Here is a 17,886-nt window from a genome sequence, read left to right on the forward strand (position 1 = left end):
CTTACGGACAACAGGAAACTCTGCCTGCAGGCACCAAGGGGTTAACACAGTGGAGTCTTCACAGCCCAGCACGGAGCCCCTAGGAATGACTCTGGTGTCTAGGATCAGAGCTTTATCACCATCTTATTTCATGCACTGCCCAAGTATGACTAATGGGAGTTTGCAGAGGGAGTGGGAGAGGGGGTAAGGGAGCTCTGTCAGATCTCGGACGAAGTCAGACCACAGCTGGTTGCAATAAGGATAAGGGATGGAGGCAGTGGTGCATATGTGCATGAAAGTCAGCTCTGGGGATTCAGAATCTCTCATATGGAAGCTGCACTGCCAACACATCTCGCAGCAGCTCCCCTGAGCTCACCAACAGCCAAACCACCCATCATCCCCACCAAAACAGAGCACAGTTTGTTTCCCTAGCAGCCTTCTACCAGGCAACTATAACCACTTTGTTATACTCACGTGCAAGAAGGCGGCAATTATGCAGCCTGAATGCACAAGGTAAGTCACCAGCCTTCCAAAGCCTGTGATTTAACTAGTCCAAAGAGACTCAGGGAAGGAGCAGTGGGATAGAACATACCATGGGACAATGACAATGACAGGGACGCTGCCGGACAGGGGGCTGGAGGCTACACCTGGTGCACAGCACCCTGCAGCAGGAAGGCAGCGTGTTGCCACAGGTGAGCAGAAGATGCTGCACATGAGACACGAGCAAGGTGGATGTAACCCTCGGTGCTAGGCCAGAGGTAATTCAGACACAAATACTAATGTCCCCCCAACTTCACCAACCCTTGTTACAATGGAAGGGGTCAGCAACATTGCAAGATCATCCCTACGTGCTAGGGCTGGGCTTTCTGGAAGCCCAAGTAAGTAAGAACGAGCCTAGATCCTTCAAAGGAGAAGTGTCAAGCCTGATTCCTTGCCTGCTGTTACAAGAGTTGAGCGTTACAACTACTTCTTCCTCTTAGTATGGGGAGGAGTCGCCCACGTGCAGCTCCAAGGAAGCTCTCCTTCAAGTCCTCAGCACAGCTCAAGAGTGCAGCCTAAAACAAAGTTTTTCTTTAGGGTCCCTGTGCTTCAGAGCAGTGCAAAGGAGCTGATGAAAGCTCCATCCGCTGCATTCCCACAACCCCAGGTTCCCAAGATGACCCTTGGGTACGATCCGCCACAGGACCACGGACACAAGGTCTTCTGACGCACCGGAGCACGCAGCAAACCCCACCACGGAGATTTCCCCGGAGGTTTCCCATGAGAAAAGCAGTGTGATGTCCTGACCTCACTGAACCCCTTCCCTCGGGGGAACCTAACAGCTTACTGCCCCATCTTTCACTCCTTCCTCTCGGAAACCAGGAACGTTTTGTTCCTGCAGCCGCTGGAATGGCCTCACGCCTGCAGGACACGCTCAAGACAAACTGTTGCAGCGCGGACTGTTGTCACCCTTTATTCTCTAGACCACTACAGCCTTGATCTCTCCCGTCCGTCAAAGCCCAGATGTTTTCTTCCTGTTGTTATTGCTGCAGAAACCATGTCGGCTGCTGAGGTCTGAAAAGGAAGTTGCCAGCTCAATTGAAGCTCAAAGCTTGCTCCAAAAACAGAAACAAAATGAAGAGGGGGAAAAAAAAAAAAAAAAAAAAAAAAAGGAGAGAGAAAAGGAAAAGATTGTTTCAATATCACTTCATCAGTCTGAAACCTTCAAAGGAGGAACTAAATAGCTTGCGGTCCTCGTAGCAGCTCCCTGAATCAGAGTGAATTTCAAGCCTAACTCTACCATTTTTCTTTATTTAACATACACTCTCAGCAAGTTACATGGCGAAGCCAAGGTTAGGATTACAGTGGTTTCTCAGCTACGAACAGAAAAACATTCAGCAGATTTATCCTTTAACCTTCTGAGATGCAGAATCCAAAATACAACAGCCTGTGGCTTAGAAGCAAGCAAGCCTGTTTACATCAGCAAAAAGTAACTGCTTTTAAAAAAAAGATAATAATAAAATAAAATAAAATTTAAGAAGGATTTTGTATTTTACGGATCATCTCATTTTTTCCCCTTGGTAAACTTACTGACAAGATTCCAAAATCGCTGGATGGTCTGTTTATCTTTTTCCCGGACAAACCGAGCGCTCGCCTCCCTTTGGAAGGCGGTGGGACGTGAGCACCTGCGTACCCACGTGCCACGGCTCCTCCAGCCACAATCACTAAGACTCTTAATTACCTCGCCGATGCGCCTGGCTTTGCTCTCCCGTCATTACGCCCAGGTCCACACTGCGCTGACAAGGCGCATCTGCTCTTACTTCCCAGTATTTCAGCTCCCACCCACCCATCACCCAGCGCTGTTTTCCTGCCCGTCTCGCTCATGATCCTTCGGCTCCTCCTTGGACAGATTAATCGGCTCAAGATTAAAGGCAGACAATAAGCTGAAGTGAGACAACACCACCCAACCACTGTTAGCTTATCTGTGTGGCTTTAATATACCAGGGCTGGCACCCAGCCAAGCTGAAACGTCCTGCATCCCACGAGCCGAAAGGGTTGGATGCTGCGGGGGAGAGGGAACAGCCACCGGGGCATCGGGTAGGTAATTGAAAGGGGAAAATAATCGGTGTGAAAATAATCGGGGGTGCTAAACGAAAGGGGAAGGCGAAAACTTACAAGAGGATTTGATTTAAAGGGAACTTTCCAAGCACGGGGAAAACAAAGTGGTACTGTTTTAACATCAGCATGGAAAAAAATAAAAAAATCTAAGTCGGGTAGGAGAAGTGACAGCATCAGTTTGTAAAGATGAACTAAAGATGAAACTAGCGTTTCATCGCACCGCTGGTCAGTGCGCATATGAAAGGCTGGATTTAACCGTACCTTTGCTCTTCGTGCAGCTGCTGTGTCGTCTCCCTTTCTCCAACACCGCGCCAACCCGCTAGCTGCGCAGCACGCTTGCAATGGTGCCGATCTCAGCTCCGAACAGGGGCTTTCTGAAACGCTGCATCGCAGCCTGGCTTCCTTCACCAAGCCTGGATACGCTGTGGCTTTCTGGTCCTTCAGAGCTTTCCCGAAGCAGGGGGATGGGTATCGGCAGCTCTGACCAAGGACCCAGCTGGAGAACGGAGGAAGCTCTTCCGTGTGGGCATGGGGGATCACACACAGAAGACCGGGGAATTTAACCAACAGCCTGCAGGATGCTTTGAGATTGAGCCATCAAAAAGCCCGTATCATCTTTCTCTGGCACTTGAAGGCTCTCAAAAAAATGCAGTTTAAGAGCCATGCCTTTATATTTTTGACCCCTCGCTAAGCTCAAGAGAAATACTGCTTCGGTGGGACAGCTGAATGGAGGTATTAGCCTTGCCCTGAAAACAAAACTTTATTTTTTGGATGGACGTCCTCATGGGTGGGGATTAATGGGTTTTATAGCTTCCTGGTATTGTGGTGTGTCGATTTTTTTTTTTTTTTCTTTTTTGCATCCTGCCTCATCTGAGCAGGCCTTTGGCTTGCTCACAACCCCTTCCTGGAGTTTCTATTAATAGCTCTTGGTTCCAGCTTTCCCCTGTAAAAGGGGTTTTTTTCAGCTCATTTAATTATATGTCATCTAAAGCACGCATGAAAACTTCTCGGTCTCCAGCTAATGAACATCGCTCCCAGCAAAGAGCAGAACTATTTGATACGGACAATATAAACGTGAATTAGGGTCAGATGTTACAAAAACAGTGTATGTAATAAAACCATGTATGCAGGCTTCCAGTTGCTATTATAAACTGCAGTTTTACACATTATTTCCTGCTCCTACTAGCATTAAATGTGCCTATTGTTTAAAAGGAGTTTATAAGGTGAAAATCCTTAACGTTGAAGCTTGACTGTTAGCAGGCAGATCTCCCCGACCCAAAACTTTATATAGCAGCTTGATCACTATAAACACATCTGCCTGTTTAATACTACTTAATCTCCACAGCAACTGCATGTGATGAAATCTGGTGAATTTATTGAGTTGTACGTTCTGTCACAAGCCATTTTATTGGGAGGTTTTAATTAAATTCAGCCCTGGTAATTGCACAGCTCCCTACTTAGAAGTCTGGAGTTGTTGTTAGTTTATGGCTGCAGCAGTATTCTCCTGGCACTGGTGTAAACTGGGAGTAACGCTATGAAAGCCCGTGGAATCAAATCAATATACGTGAATGGCAGGTCAGGCCCTTAACTAAGCCAAGAGGCTTCAGAGAAGATGATCCCACAATCACAGACCTTATTTCATCCAGAGAGTCCAAACTCTCAGCTAGCAAAATACCACAGTCCCTTCTGCTACCCGTGAAGATACCACGACCCTCCTCCGTGCCAAGAAACCGAGCTGCCTGGCCCAGTAATAAAGCTCTTCAGAAGTCAAGCCTCCCAGCAACAAGACTTCTGCTCAAAGTATTGAACGACAGCCACCGGCTCCACATCAATTTAGGCTAGAAAAGAGACCTCAGCATTTCTTCTGAGCTCAAAAATCCCAAATCACGTAACCTGAAAGAGCTTCACAGCTCCTACGTTCTGATTTCACACCCAGTTCCTCCTCTAAGCCACACTCCAGGTCACGGTTTTGATCCAGGGCGAGAAAGGATAGCGACAAGATCGCTTTAAAGGTCACCACTTCGACCTGACGTACCTAAGCTGACAGACCTGAAGGTAAGGAGAAGTCAAACCGAAGGATTTTCTCAACAATCTGGATCCAGCTATCAGATTTTAGTTTTGCATATTTGTGGGGATTTATTCCCGGATTATTCCATTGCTGTTTCTTCCTTCCCCCCCCCTAAGAAAATACTGAAATAAAGAGACTCATGTGAAGAGTAACTCTGCACAGAACAGCACTTATCACGCGAACACAACTGCACAAGGACCGTCTGCTCACACGCGCCTGCCAAACTACCCGAAGAAAAGCCAGGCTAAACGACACCGTGGGTTGTTTTCTGTCAGTTTAGATCCACTTTATTAGACTCAATGCAGAGAAATCAGAAGCTGGACCAGGCTCAGAAGAATTAAGACATATCCGTGCTCCACCGATTACATTTTCAGGCTGCAATGTTCTGTTATTCCCTTACTGATGTCATACAGATATTTCACTTGTCTTTTTTGCGGACTGGATCCAAAATGCGACTAATAACTTAATGCCAGCTGGACACAAATGTAAAGAATAGGGGTCTGTATGTCCCGACAATAATTAATAACCCTCTTCCACAGCTGGAATGACTACATATTAAAATCAGATCAAAAAAGGCTCCATTTCTTTACAGCACAGGTTTATCGCACATCCAAGCTATGCTTGTATCTCAGGAGGTCACCACGATAGCGGAGGAGGGAGCCAAGTTCAAAAGAGATATTTAAGTGATTCCAAGATTTATTCTTTCTTTTAGGCACACTCCACGCTTGAAGCCCATGAAAAAAAAGCACACGGGACATCAAAGACTCCCGTATAAATGGGTCTGTGAACCTTGAGGGATTGAGAAAACCTCTGTTTGCAGCCTTGGATTTCAAGGCAAGGCAAAACACAACCGTAACAACACATCCAAGGGGCAAGTGTTTGATCAGAAGCAAGAGGACAAAAGATCAAGTGCCGTAAGCCGGTTCTGTCCCTCTCAGGTCAGTGGAGATAGACCCTGCCCGCCAGGCTTTTTCCACTAGCCAGGATGCTGGAACAATTCTGGATTTGCATCGCTGTTGCCAAGACCAGATTTTGGCTTCTCAGCTTCATTTCACTGCCCGTGGTTGTCTCAGGCGGGCGTTGGAGATGAAGAGGAACACAACTGCGGGACCCGAGTTACGACAGTGGAAATTCGTGATGGTTCTGAGGGGGCTTTATGTTTTCAGGATTAGAAAGTTCAGGTTTTTTCCCCGACAAAATAAACCAAATGCAAAGAGTTATGATTCTACAGAATCATTTTTTAAATTATTTTTTTTTTATTTTTAAACAGCTTCTGAGGCAAAAGGCAGGGGGCAGCTGCTTAGTGAACCTGTCCTTTCCCTCTGTGTATCTGCCATAGGAACATCTTCCCTTGCTGGACCAGGACCAGACACTTCCTCTTCTCGTGACATCATGTTTTGAGGAAGAGGTTTTCATCCACCACCATCACACCATTTCCACCTCTGGTAAGACACTAAGAGTCCCCATCCCGTTCTCAGTTAAACCACTCGTGACTGTCGAACAGAACTACGGACAAGGAAGCAAGGTCCGAATCAGACCCATATAAATGTCCATGTGTCCGTAGAGAGAACTGTGGTGGGATCCGATGTGGAGGTGCAGCAGAATATTTCCCAACAAACCTGCGGGGCAGAGGTCAAGCAGCACATTCACCCTGCACATGTCCATTTTCTAAACACACATGGCCACGTGCTAGTTTTCTGTCAGCTTTGTAAGGCTAATATTGCCTGCAAATTAGCTACTGTGATTGCTGTAATAATTAACCTGTAAGGAAGTACTAACTAGATCATCCTTAGTTTAAATAGAGAACTCTGTGACACAGTCCCCAGCTGCCGAATTTCCTTCCTCCAGGTCTGAAATAGCCCTGCCTGCCCTCTCCAGCAGCCTGGTACCTTCCCAGACCCATGAAGAACCCCAAGTTTGGGGGTGCAAAGCACCACGTCTGAGGTAGAACAGGATGCGCTCCTGGGTACCACCCCACCTGGCCACTTCGTTGCCACTAAGCCTGTGGCTCTTCCAATCCAGGGCCCCTGCAGCAAACTGCCTAGGAAAAGTCGTACCTAGAAGATGCTGCCTTTTATTTTACCCACGCACTAAGCTTTTTACAGGCAACTCTTACGTTCTGGACCTCAACTTTATTTCCCACCTCAAACACACAAGCCAAATTGGTCAACAGCCCGGATCCACGCTGCGGGACAGCTCGGCGTGACTCATTTCCAGACAGTTCCCGTTTTCCCCTTCTATAGCACATTTGCTAGCAAAAGGGCCAACTGCTTCGCAAAGCAAAAGCAAACTCTGATCTCGGTACTGTGGCCTAATTCTGCTCCACATAAGAACATCCCGCACATCTGTATTTTTCTCCAGCTACCGCTGTGCTACAAAGACTTGACAACCCTTTTTCAATTCACACTGAATAGAGTCTCTGCACATCAGTCTGAAAAGCACTCTGTGCCCCACCAGTAGCTGAACTCTTCTCTTTGAACACCGATACAAATGCTGAGAAATCTTACCTGGAATAAAGGAAAGTCTGTTGGGAAGTACCATCAACTGACAGGCGTTTCTGGAATGAGATGTTTGAAGCAATACCGGATTGCACTCTCTCTTGCTGCGCTACGCTTTGGGAACCTTCCCCCTTCTCCTTTGCACAAAAAGCAAAGCTGTGCAATAAATAATACAGGATCGTTCCCAAGAAACTCCTTTACCAGCTCACATTGCCTGCAGGCTATGCCAGGGAATTTCATTCATATGTAAAACGCCGCAGAGTCTCTCCTAGATTCCAAAAATATACACACTGCACATATGTAACTGCTTTCAGGAACAAAGCAATCTGGTGAAAATATTCCCTAGCAGCAGTCAGAAAGGGGAATTTCCAAAAGCACGGCCCTTTCTGATGGGCTTTGAAAACTCACCGAGAGATTTCCCATTAACATTTGCACGTTGAAGCCTAACGGTTCCTCCTATTACTTAAAATCGGCTTTCCGGGAAGCCAAAAGCACTTTAAGCACACAGGGCTCGCCTCGTCTCTCCCTCCCACCGAGTTTTTTTCCTTTTATTCATATCCTTACAGCGAGCAGTGCCTGCATCCTGAGCTGCAGGGACTGCGTGTCTGCGCCTGCACGGACCCCAGCGGCGAGGGACAAGGACTCTCTCATTGCTAGGTGGTACCCAGTCTTTCACACGTCAGGCACTCAGGCAGCTCTACTAAAAATCATCACTATGTCCTTATGAGGGTCCAGGTGGACTTCACTAATTTGAATTAAAGCTTACAACTCCTCAGGAAGAAAGCCACCCGCCGTTAGGGACAGCTAGTAAGTAGCATGGAGAAATTAAACGATGTCCCCATTGTCACAGAAGTAGTCCCAACACTAACTGCAGTGTATCAAGGGAAGAAAAGAGTCTTCCCAGAAGCTGTAACTCTTCAGTGGCCATCGCTGCATTCCTCTTAAACACACACGGCTTCCATGGGAGTTCGGGTTATGCAAAGATGCAGGCACAGCCCCAAGTTGGTAACAACTGGCAATTTATAAGCGTGATTGAAGTATGCTAGACAGGAGGAGCTAATTTGTATTCCTTAAACATTTCTCCCTCTCACCAGAAAGATTTAAAAAAAAAAAAAAATCCAGTTTCTGCGAAACAATGGGATCTATGAACTGAAGGCACAGCAGCTGAAGGAAAGATGGAAAAAGACTCCGCTGACCCAAGACATCAAATTCCACTCCACAGACAGCCCTCGCCCGAATCCATCCCAAGTGAGAAATACTGCATCTCATCTTAGCCATCACTTCTTTCAAGCATCATTTGCTTCCTTTCCCTGACACGCAAAGCTAATTCCCAGCACAGAAAGTTAAAAGTTCCTGTCTGACAACGAGTGTTTCTGCTGAGTCAAGCTCGCGGGAAGGTAAAAGCCAAGGGATTTTTCACCGGATTGGGAAAAACAAGCCAAGAAAAGAGCTGGAGGCGCCATTTCCAGCTGTTTCTTTTAAGACCTTGTCTCGGCTTGAAGGTGATTAAGACAGGTTATCTAGAAAAGTTCGACACACGTGCCCTGAAAACCTACCACAGACAGCTAGTGATGTTACATTAACAGAGGTGGATAACGGTATTTCATTTTTCTAAGGTTGCTTTTCCACCTGCAGCAGACAAGCTTTAGCTGGAGGACCCCACTTTATACCTGCGCCCTTCCAAGCATCACGTGCATCTTCTGCTGATCTAAGGGGCGATGTAAGACACAACACATCGGTGATACCCCTTAGCTCTTGACCTCTCCTGCCTATCATCTATAAGGCAGGGGACTTGGGGATGAGAGCGTTGGGCACGCAAAAGCAGGAAAAGCATTTAAAAGCAGCTCTTCAAACGAAAGAACACAAACTTTCCACGCGCTGGGAAAGCAACGCTACTGATCCCAACCAGTATATGGAATATGAGGTATTAAGCGCTATCACATAAGCAAACAACTATGGTTATTACTCCTGGGTGGGTGCCAAATCCCACTTTTTGGATGCATGGAAAAATCTAGGTCGGTCACCTCTGCAGGGAGACAGCTGTGCTGTCAGTGGTGTTGCCATTTCAAAGTTGGTTTGTTATTAACTAAACCAGACCTTTTAGGCTCCAGCACGCATGGGATAGCCTCCACCGACCATCCGGGGCGGCGAGTGGGTCCAGAGCAGAATGGGGCCCAACAGACACGGAGCAAGGGTGCCACTCACCTGCTCTTCAAAAAAAAAATCTGGGTTGTCAAAGAGGCAGAAGGCTGGGAGAGGAGCGAGGGCCAGGATCCAGAGCAGCTCCGGGGAAAGCAGATGGGAAAACAGGGAAAAGGCAACTGACCGACTTAAAACCAAGGCGCGCTGGACCGCGGTGGCTTCACAACCCAAATGCCGCGGATTTCATCTTTCAGCACCGAGAAGGAAAGGTGGCCCAGCTAGCAGGCGGAGTATCCGACAGCCAGGGTTAACGACACCCTTGCACCACACAGCCCTCCTACGCAGCCTCAGGCAAACCTACACAGCTCCTCAAGTCCTCGTCTGTTCCTCAGAGGAACCTACTCAGCGGCAAAGAGATGACAAACAATAGTTGCAGCCCAATGGGAGGGGGGGGAAATTACACACAATAACACACCACGTATGCTAAGGACGCACCAGCTGTTTCCTTCTGTGCTAACTGGCAAGAGACACCAAGGGCTTGGCAGATCCGTTTCATTCCCTTCCAAGGAGACCCCTTTGGAAACTCCACCCGAACAATAGAGGCGAATCCCATCCAGCAGAAAGCCAGCGTCGCAGGGATGGCTGGAAGCGGAGCCGGCTCCGGCAAGGCAGGCTGTCACCCGCACAGCAGCCGCGCACCCCACGCGGGCAGGGATGCCTAATGGACTTAGAGGGGTTTAAAAGCTTGAGAAGAGTAGGCTCGCAACGGGGGAGTGCCCATCCCCGTTTACAGACCGACTTTCCCATTAATGATTTTAAGACCGCTCTGAATGAAAGCGACAAACGCACCAGCAGCAAGCTGGGAGTCAGCGAAGCAAACAAGATTTAGCGTGAATCACTGCGGGGGCATAAAAAGCACCGAGGGGAGCTGGGGAGAGGAAAGGGCCGGAGGGACTCGGTGCTCCCGCGTGCTACTGCCATTATTTCTAGAGTTCAAGGAAGCCTCCACCTGTATAAATCACCACAGACGTGTTACAGAAGCAAGCGGACATTTTCATCGCATTTGCAGAGAATTACACATTTCTTTGCTGCGGAAGAACCACTGCCAGCTGCTGGAAAGTGAAACAAGCCCCCACCCCCCAGCGCAGCCCGCCTGAAGTGCCAGCCCCCAGCTGCACAGTTCCCCTTTCATCTCGGCTACTGGGTGCAAAAAGCAACAGAATTCAGGCTGGTGTCTGCGGAACAATGCAGCGCTGTGTACACAAAGCTGCAGAGACTTGGTGAGACACTGCAGCTCTGTGGTCACTGCCCTTGGACTCAAAACGCTTGGTTTGATCCTTCCAGCTCCGCCACAAGTTACTGCATGACCGCTGCTGTCACCTCCTCCTGCGTCTCTGCTTCCCTCCTCCTCCTCCTCTGCCCGTCATTTAGGCTCTTGCCCTCCACCAGGATAGGACTAACCCTGGTCATGTAAACCAGCAGCACCCAGTAGGGTAGGTTATCATCTAGTCCTCACTGGTGGGTCTAAAGTTTGCCCTTCCCCTTTTCTAAACCCTACTCTAAGCTCACGCTGCTGCAGCTCCAGGCTCTGACCTCCGCTGAGGCGGCTCCATTCTCTCAGGTGATGCTCAGTTCACAAACCCAGAGGTGAGGAAGCAGGCTAGACTGCAAACGCCTCCTTCGAGCAAGGCGGTGATCTTCAGGATGACCTTGGAGACTCGGTGTCAGCTTGCTGCAAGTCTGACGGCGGCTGAGCAGCTAACACACTCCTGAAAACGCCTGCCACCCTGCACACCAGCTCTCTCTTTACTAGCAGGGTAAAGCATTAGGAAGCAGACTGCAGCCCGTGTGAAGTTCCCCTGCGTTTTCTGAGCCTCCCAAGATACTAAGGCTCATATCCCCAGCGTACACTCCCTGGGTTATTAGAATAACTGCTAGTCAAGTTCAAAAGGCAGCTGGCTTCCAAGTCACCACGCCAGAAAGAGCTGTAATTTCTCTCACTGTAATTTCTCTCTATGATTATAACAGTGGTTGACTGAGTCAACACAGGCAATGTCAGCAAGCGATTTCACTCCAGGACAGCAGATACCCGGGAAGAAGCCCCATCTTCGGGAGGGGGGGGGGGGCTGAAATGTGTGTGGGAGTTGGCTGGGATGGATGCAGCTCTCACCAGGACATTAAACAGACCGGAGGATCAGAGAGCCAGTAAATAGACACAGCTTAGCTTCATCCCCTCTGAAGAGCTGGGAGCAGAGAAAGGCTCCTGAAATCAGGGAGTTCTACCCCTGCTTCTGACGGGGATTTTACCCATCACGGTTAATACGACGACCAAACCATTGCTACACCTGGAGAGGCCACCTCGTTCTTTGCAGCGATGTCTCCAAGAGCTCCAGGGACCGTTTTATATCCTAGGGCATCAATTTATATCAAAATGGGACAACAGGGGCTCAAAAACACCATCTTTAGCTCAACAAAACTGTGGCTCCACAGGCTCCATGGATGAGAAAGAGCGTCTTGTAAAGGGCAACTTCAGACAAAGTCCTTTTCCTGAACTCGGGAAAAGCTGCTCTCTTTCCATGGAATACAGGGGAGCCTAGAGAGAAGCCAGGCTGAACAAGCTGGAGCCTCTCCAAAGTTTTTTCTGCAGATCATCCTGGAATCCCCCCTTCCACTCCATGCCCAAACACTGCGTTCTGACATTTTAAAAGGGCGACAACCCAAGTTTCTTCCAGCGTAACGTTACCTTCAAACACGTGCAGTGCTGTTTGTCCTCAGCTGAGGTCCCCAAGCGGAGCCTGTTTCAAGGCAGGGACAGAGAGAGAAAGGATCACGCAAACTGCCCTTTCAGAAGAACGTATCACGGTCCATCACCCCACCTCTCAGCAGCTCCGCACAACAAAACCAACTGTATTTTTTTCATACGTTAGCCAAGTCAGCTGGAGCCTTGCCTTTGGCACTGAAGAGGGTAGAGACAGAAGGGTCATAGCTGGAATTCCTGTTCAGACGGCCTCCGTGGAACGAGCAGCTAAAGAAATCAGCCCTAACCCCCAAGTGAAGCAACCTAGAGGAGGGCTAGCAAGGACAGCAGGGAAGCAAGGATGGAGCGCACCGTGGGGGCGTCGGTGACGCAGCGCAGAAAAGGGCTCGTTCAGATCACTGCCAGCCGCTCTCCCTCATCCCAGCTGACCAGGGCATGAAGTTGGGAAGCACTGGACGGGAGCCAGACCTGCTCCCCACCAGGACAGATCTCCACTGCTCCCACGCAGAAAATGGGACCGCTCCGTTTGATGCCAGTTGAGAGCCAGGTTCTCCGATGCCGCAGTAAACTAATTTACTTTAAAGGGGAACGGAAGCAAACGAGAAGAGGGCTGGGAAACAATAGGTTACATACTTGAACTCCTGTCTGCTTCCCTTGGATGCGTTTGCCATGCGAATTAAAGGAACAACGCTGAATTTGATCCGAGCTGCAAAGAAAGTTCACTGAAACCAAACCAGGCATGAAGGGTGAACTCCTGGCACCGCCGAGGCCAACGACAAAACTCCCCGTTTACCTCACCCAAGCCTGGATTTCACCCACAGTTTTTAGAAAACCAACAAGCCACAGAAACCTACCCAAGACTCTAGTTTTAACTTCACTGAAAAATGCACATAAAACAAATATTTCTCTACAATGATTGTAAAGTAAACAGCCTTAAAGCGCCCTCCTGTATGAAAACGTGAAACAAATCGAAGCACAAAGCCAACCAACCTGTTTTCTTGCCCAAAATGAGGCCTATGTATAAAAGAGAAAAACAGATGGGAGTAAAGGTATTCATAAACAAATAATACAAAGTTTGCCCAAAGCACAAATGAAGAAACATGGGTGTTTCATCCCCATAAAGTTCACATCCATGAGGCTAGCTTTTCCAAAAAAGCCCAAAGAACGGAGGCACGCAGCCAGCCACACTTCCAGGAGAAGAGCATATTCTCTTTTGAAAAGTCCCAGACACAGTATTTAAAATATATGACAAGCATTAGCGTGTTAACATTTTCAGGCCGTAATCTGTGATATTATGAATCTAGTTCACTAAATGTTGTCCTGTTTATCATAAAAGAAAAAAAAAAAAAAAAAAAGCTGCAATCAACCACAACTCCCACCTGCTTTGGGAAAAACCAAAGGCCACCCACCAAGAGCGTGCTCACGACGGCAGTTTTGCATGCTTCAATGTGGAAAAGCAATTTTGCAAATGGTATAATTTTGCTGAGAGAACAGCTGAGCTGACATAGAGGAGAGTCTTGGAAGCTTTGAAGTCTAGTTGGATTATTTATCCTTCTTTCCACTGCTCAGCTCCAGTTGCTGATACCCAACCATCAGGAATGTCTCTCTCCATCATCCTAAGCAGCTCAGTTACTGTCCTTGCTGCTACTCTTTAGGAAGATGGTTTTTGTTCAGAGATGGTTTTATCCTAATCCGAGACGCTCTGGAAGGCAGTACGGTCAGGTTTAGCCTCCTCTACAGGGTTTGCCCACAGCCATAATCAACATTGTGCTAATTTTTCACAGCTGTAAAATGACAAGTTGTAAAATGGGCGACTCTCCTCCAACTTCCCTAACTCAAGAGACGTGTTACAAACACCGTTAGCGAGGTGTTCAGATACCACAGTCGTAAGGGCAATACACACGTACACAGACACAGAAAGGTCCAAGCACGAGGCTTTGCATCAGTACGCTTCGGCGACCAAAGCAAAGGGCTACTTCAGAAAATCCTGCCAAAGCACTTTCTGCCTAAAATGTTCTAAAAAGTGGCACTGGGGGAAATAACGCTGCTGAAAGGTCAGATACAGATGTGACAGAGAATGTTATTTTGATCAAATTCAACTTAACGAGGAAGAACAAAACGATAATTCAAGTGTGAACCAGGTGTACTAGTAACAAAGGAATAACCAACAAAACAATGTCAATGAACTGAAATTGTAAAGAAAATACCATTTCAGTGTTATTGATTTCAATTGACAGCAAAGATTTGAAGAAAAAGTGGCTATTAGTATGCGCAATGAGACCATAGTATGCACAATGAATCCCCCTTCGTGTTCTGTGTATGTGTCAGGTTATCTTCATACACAAATTTCATACTCTAAGTGATAACATGAAAAGTAGTTTCCAAGTGGGGGTGGGGTGGGTGTTAAGGCTATTTATTTGAAGCGTTAGACCAAGTTCACAGGCCAGACACAACCTCTTTGCAAGGTCCAGACCCAGAAAAAGACTTGTTTCTGAAACACAGACAGTGCAGCTGTGTTTGGACCACTGGCTCCTGCTCCCGACCTCCATGTCAAGAGTCCGCCCAACCAGGCCAGGGATCAAAGATCGCTTATAACCATCCTCCAAGAGATGAGGATGTCCAGGTCCATCAGCAACTAGGTTTGAACTGAGGAGAGTCAGTCTGACTCCTGGCTGTGCCTAAGATCTCTCTATATCCGTGGATCGGACAATAGACACTAGTACCTGTTCTGAACGATGCTCTTTTATTTCCCTGTACCTTAACTCCCCTCCTGCGAAATGGCAGCACCTCAAAGGACATGAAAGAATGCAAGATGCTCAGATATTGTATCACTTTACACCATTATCCCTGATTCCCATAGGCGGAACAGACTCCAGGATGCAGCGTTACAGTTCACAGGTGATCAGCTGCACTGCAACAGAGGTTTTTATTTTTTTCTCTAGCTTAAACAAGGTTAACAATGACTCACAGAGCTTTAAAATCCTGGCTCTGACAAGCCAAGCATCTGTAGCCAACACAAGCGGGGACAGATAGCCTCGAAGTCATTCATGAGGCATTTCAGAGCCAGAGGGGAACACTAGGAGTGTCTAATCCTGGTGTCAGCAGAACACTCAGTTTGTCTGTCTTTTTATTTTGAGATATTTTCATTTCCCAATTTCTTTCTTCCTCCCAAAGAGGGTATGAGCACAAAAGGAACAATGCCAACAAAATCCTGATGCTAAAGCTGCATACATAAGTCGGCATGTATAAATCCTTAAATTAAGTGGCCCAGTTTTCAAAGGCACATACTACACTGGCATCAAGCTTCTGGGGGTGAACCATATGATGGGACATCTACCCACAGTCATCATGGAGAAAGGAACAACGGCACAGCAATGAGGAGAATCTGCTACTCATACTGGAGCCAGAGGTCAAAGTGACAGTGGTTTCAGTAGGAGCACACCCCAGAATCTGGCAAAGTCACACAAGGAGCAAGGGAAACCCTGCCAACAGAGCAGGCGAGAGTGAAACAACCGACAGCTGCGAGATGTGGAAGTCCTGGGGTCTTGCTTTTCCACCCCTTTTCCCCACCCCTACACAAGCTCTTCTCAGCAGCCTGGACAGACATCAGAAATCCCCCACGGCTGGTACCTGGTCCACAATATCACATGACTTACACAGCCCACAAGTTTCTGCCCATAGCTGAGAAAGACACAGTAAAGCTTTCTTGGAAGAGAAAAACCAGCCCGCTTACTGATCATGGTGGTGCCTCCAGCCAGCGCAGCCTTGGTCCCTTGGAAGAAGTCATCAGCAGATGTCATCCCCTGTTCCGGCATCTGGAAGCGGGTGTGAACATCAATCCCTCCAGGAATCACCATCCTGCCGTGGGCTTCAATAGTCTTCACTCCCCCTGGCACAATCAGATTCTCTCCTATTTGCCTGGGTAAAGAGGTTTCAAACAGCGGGTCAGACACAAACAAGGCGAACGGGCTGTAAACATACACCCCTGTGCTACTCTGCCTGGCCAGGGTTTGCTTTTTCCATAGGAAGCATCGTACAGGACGGCATACATCGCTGATAACACTCCCTCCTTCCCCTTGAAGCCACTGCGTAATTGAGAGCAAAGTGTGCGACTACTTCAGGACCTCGGGGCGGTATTGGACTGAACGAGAAGAAGGAGCCGCGCGGCTCATCGGACGATGGCTGCACCAAGCAGAGGATCAGCCTCTGGGACTTCACTGGGACTGGACTGGGGCTGCCAAGTGGCGGTTCAACGCTTGCCTCTCCCTAACAGCGATTCGGATGTCAGCACGGTTTTGGGAGCACTGGAAGGATTTTTGCCTCTGCCCTGTCTACTTGCCTTTCGCGCCTAAACGTGCCGTAGTCCCTGCACAAATACAAACCCGAGCAGACAGCGGTTACCAAACTCCTTGAAGGTCTCTCCAGTTCAGCTCTTGACAGACCCATTTTTAAAAGTGCAATAGTGGACAACACATTGCAATTAATTAGCTGCCTTTGGCTGGCTCCTTTAACTTTTAACCTTGATTAACAATGCACATGTGCTGACCGTTTAGCCAGAACAGGAAAATTCCTTGTTTGTAACCTCTGGCTCGTCTGTTTTTTCCTAAGCGTAATTTTCCAAAGAAATCTGCAATACATTTAACATGCCAGACATGCATGTTTCAGGACTGAAAACACAGAAGCATGCCGGAAAGAGGTCTGAACCTCAGCCCTTAAGCTACAGGATTCGTTTTGAACTTTAAGGGGGTCTGGATTGATCTTTGCATCATAGAACCACAGAAGACAGCGCTGCAGAAGACCTGAAGAGGTCACCTAATTCCAGCCTCCCACCCTAAACTGTATTAGGATGCTGAACTCTGGATTCAAAATATCTGAAGTCATAACTCAGTAAAACACTACAACACAGGTAACTTGAAACACACGTGTCATCTCCACGTGAGGCTATTCACATGGCTAAAATTAAACCCATGTAAATACCCCCTTTGACCTATGCTTTAATAACAGTGGGGGTTTGGCCCACTTTGTTTATTTAATTCAACACCTTTTTTAAAGCTCTTCCATCAAACACCAGAATATACATATAGCGTTCATTTTTCATTGCAATTTAATACAGCTCACTAAGACTGAGTTACTCCTTGCTAATCTGCAGTACGTTTCTGTACATTTCCAGTAACGACACGGTATCGGGCATCACTTACTTTATCAACCCATCTTCCATGTAAATGTCTGCATAAAAGGACTGGTCGTCATTAACTATTTTACCACCTTTGATCAAAAGACGATCACTCTGCAACAAAGAAGCATAAAACAATACATAATTATTCTGTGAGAAAGCTGACAGTCTGCAGTGTCACTCCAGGGATGAAAGAGTAGAGACGGAAACAACCCCTACATTATTCAAAAGCACATGTCAAAGCACAAGTCAGTTGCCGCACTTTCAACTGGAAAGATAAAATATTTTATTTCATCTGCGGGTCCTTTCATCACACTAATGATAAAAAAAGAAAAAAAACAAAAAAGCAGAACGGAGAAGGAGCTGGGTTCCACCACAGTTGTCTACTTGGCAGCTTCACCCATACCTGCAGCTTGCCACCATCACCTACAGCAAAAGTATATACTTTGAGAGATGCGTAATAGCCGCATCTATATCTCTATTTTTTTTCTGCCTTGGTCATATGCAAAATTTCCTATATGCACCCACACGCTGGAGTCACTACTTGGCTAACTGTGAGTCAACTGCTGTCAGGGAAATGGACCAAAAGTCTGTTGCCATGGGTTACACAACACAAACAAACTCATTTTGTCCAACTTAGTGATGCTTCGACGCAGTGGATACTTTTACC

The 17,886-nt window shown here is 47.5% G+C and overlaps 1 protein-coding gene across 2 annotated transcripts in view; it reads right to left on the minus strand.

The window, feature by feature from the left end:
- The window catches only part of DPYSL2 (dihydropyrimidinase like 2), a 55,631-nt gene that overhangs the window by 22,768 nt on the left and 14,977 nt on the right, over window positions 1-17,886 (minus strand). For both annotated transcript variants that reach the window (XM_040618038.1, XM_040618039.1), the window contains 2 exons: window positions 17,242-17,330; window positions 15,777-15,961 (listed from right to left, as the gene is read on the minus strand). In XM_040618038.1, coding sequence (XP_040473972.1) covers window positions 15,777-15,961; window positions 17,242-17,330 — 274 coding nt within the window. The remainder of the gene's footprint in view (window positions 1-15,776; window positions 15,962-17,241; window positions 17,331-17,886) is intronic.

The sequence above is a fragment of the Falco naumanni genome, chromosome 19 (assembly GCF_017639655.2).
Source record: "Falco naumanni isolate bFalNau1 chromosome 19, bFalNau1.pat, whole genome shotgun sequence".
Classification (NCBI taxonomy): Eukaryota; Metazoa; Chordata; class Aves; order Falconiformes; family Falconidae; genus Falco; species Falco naumanni.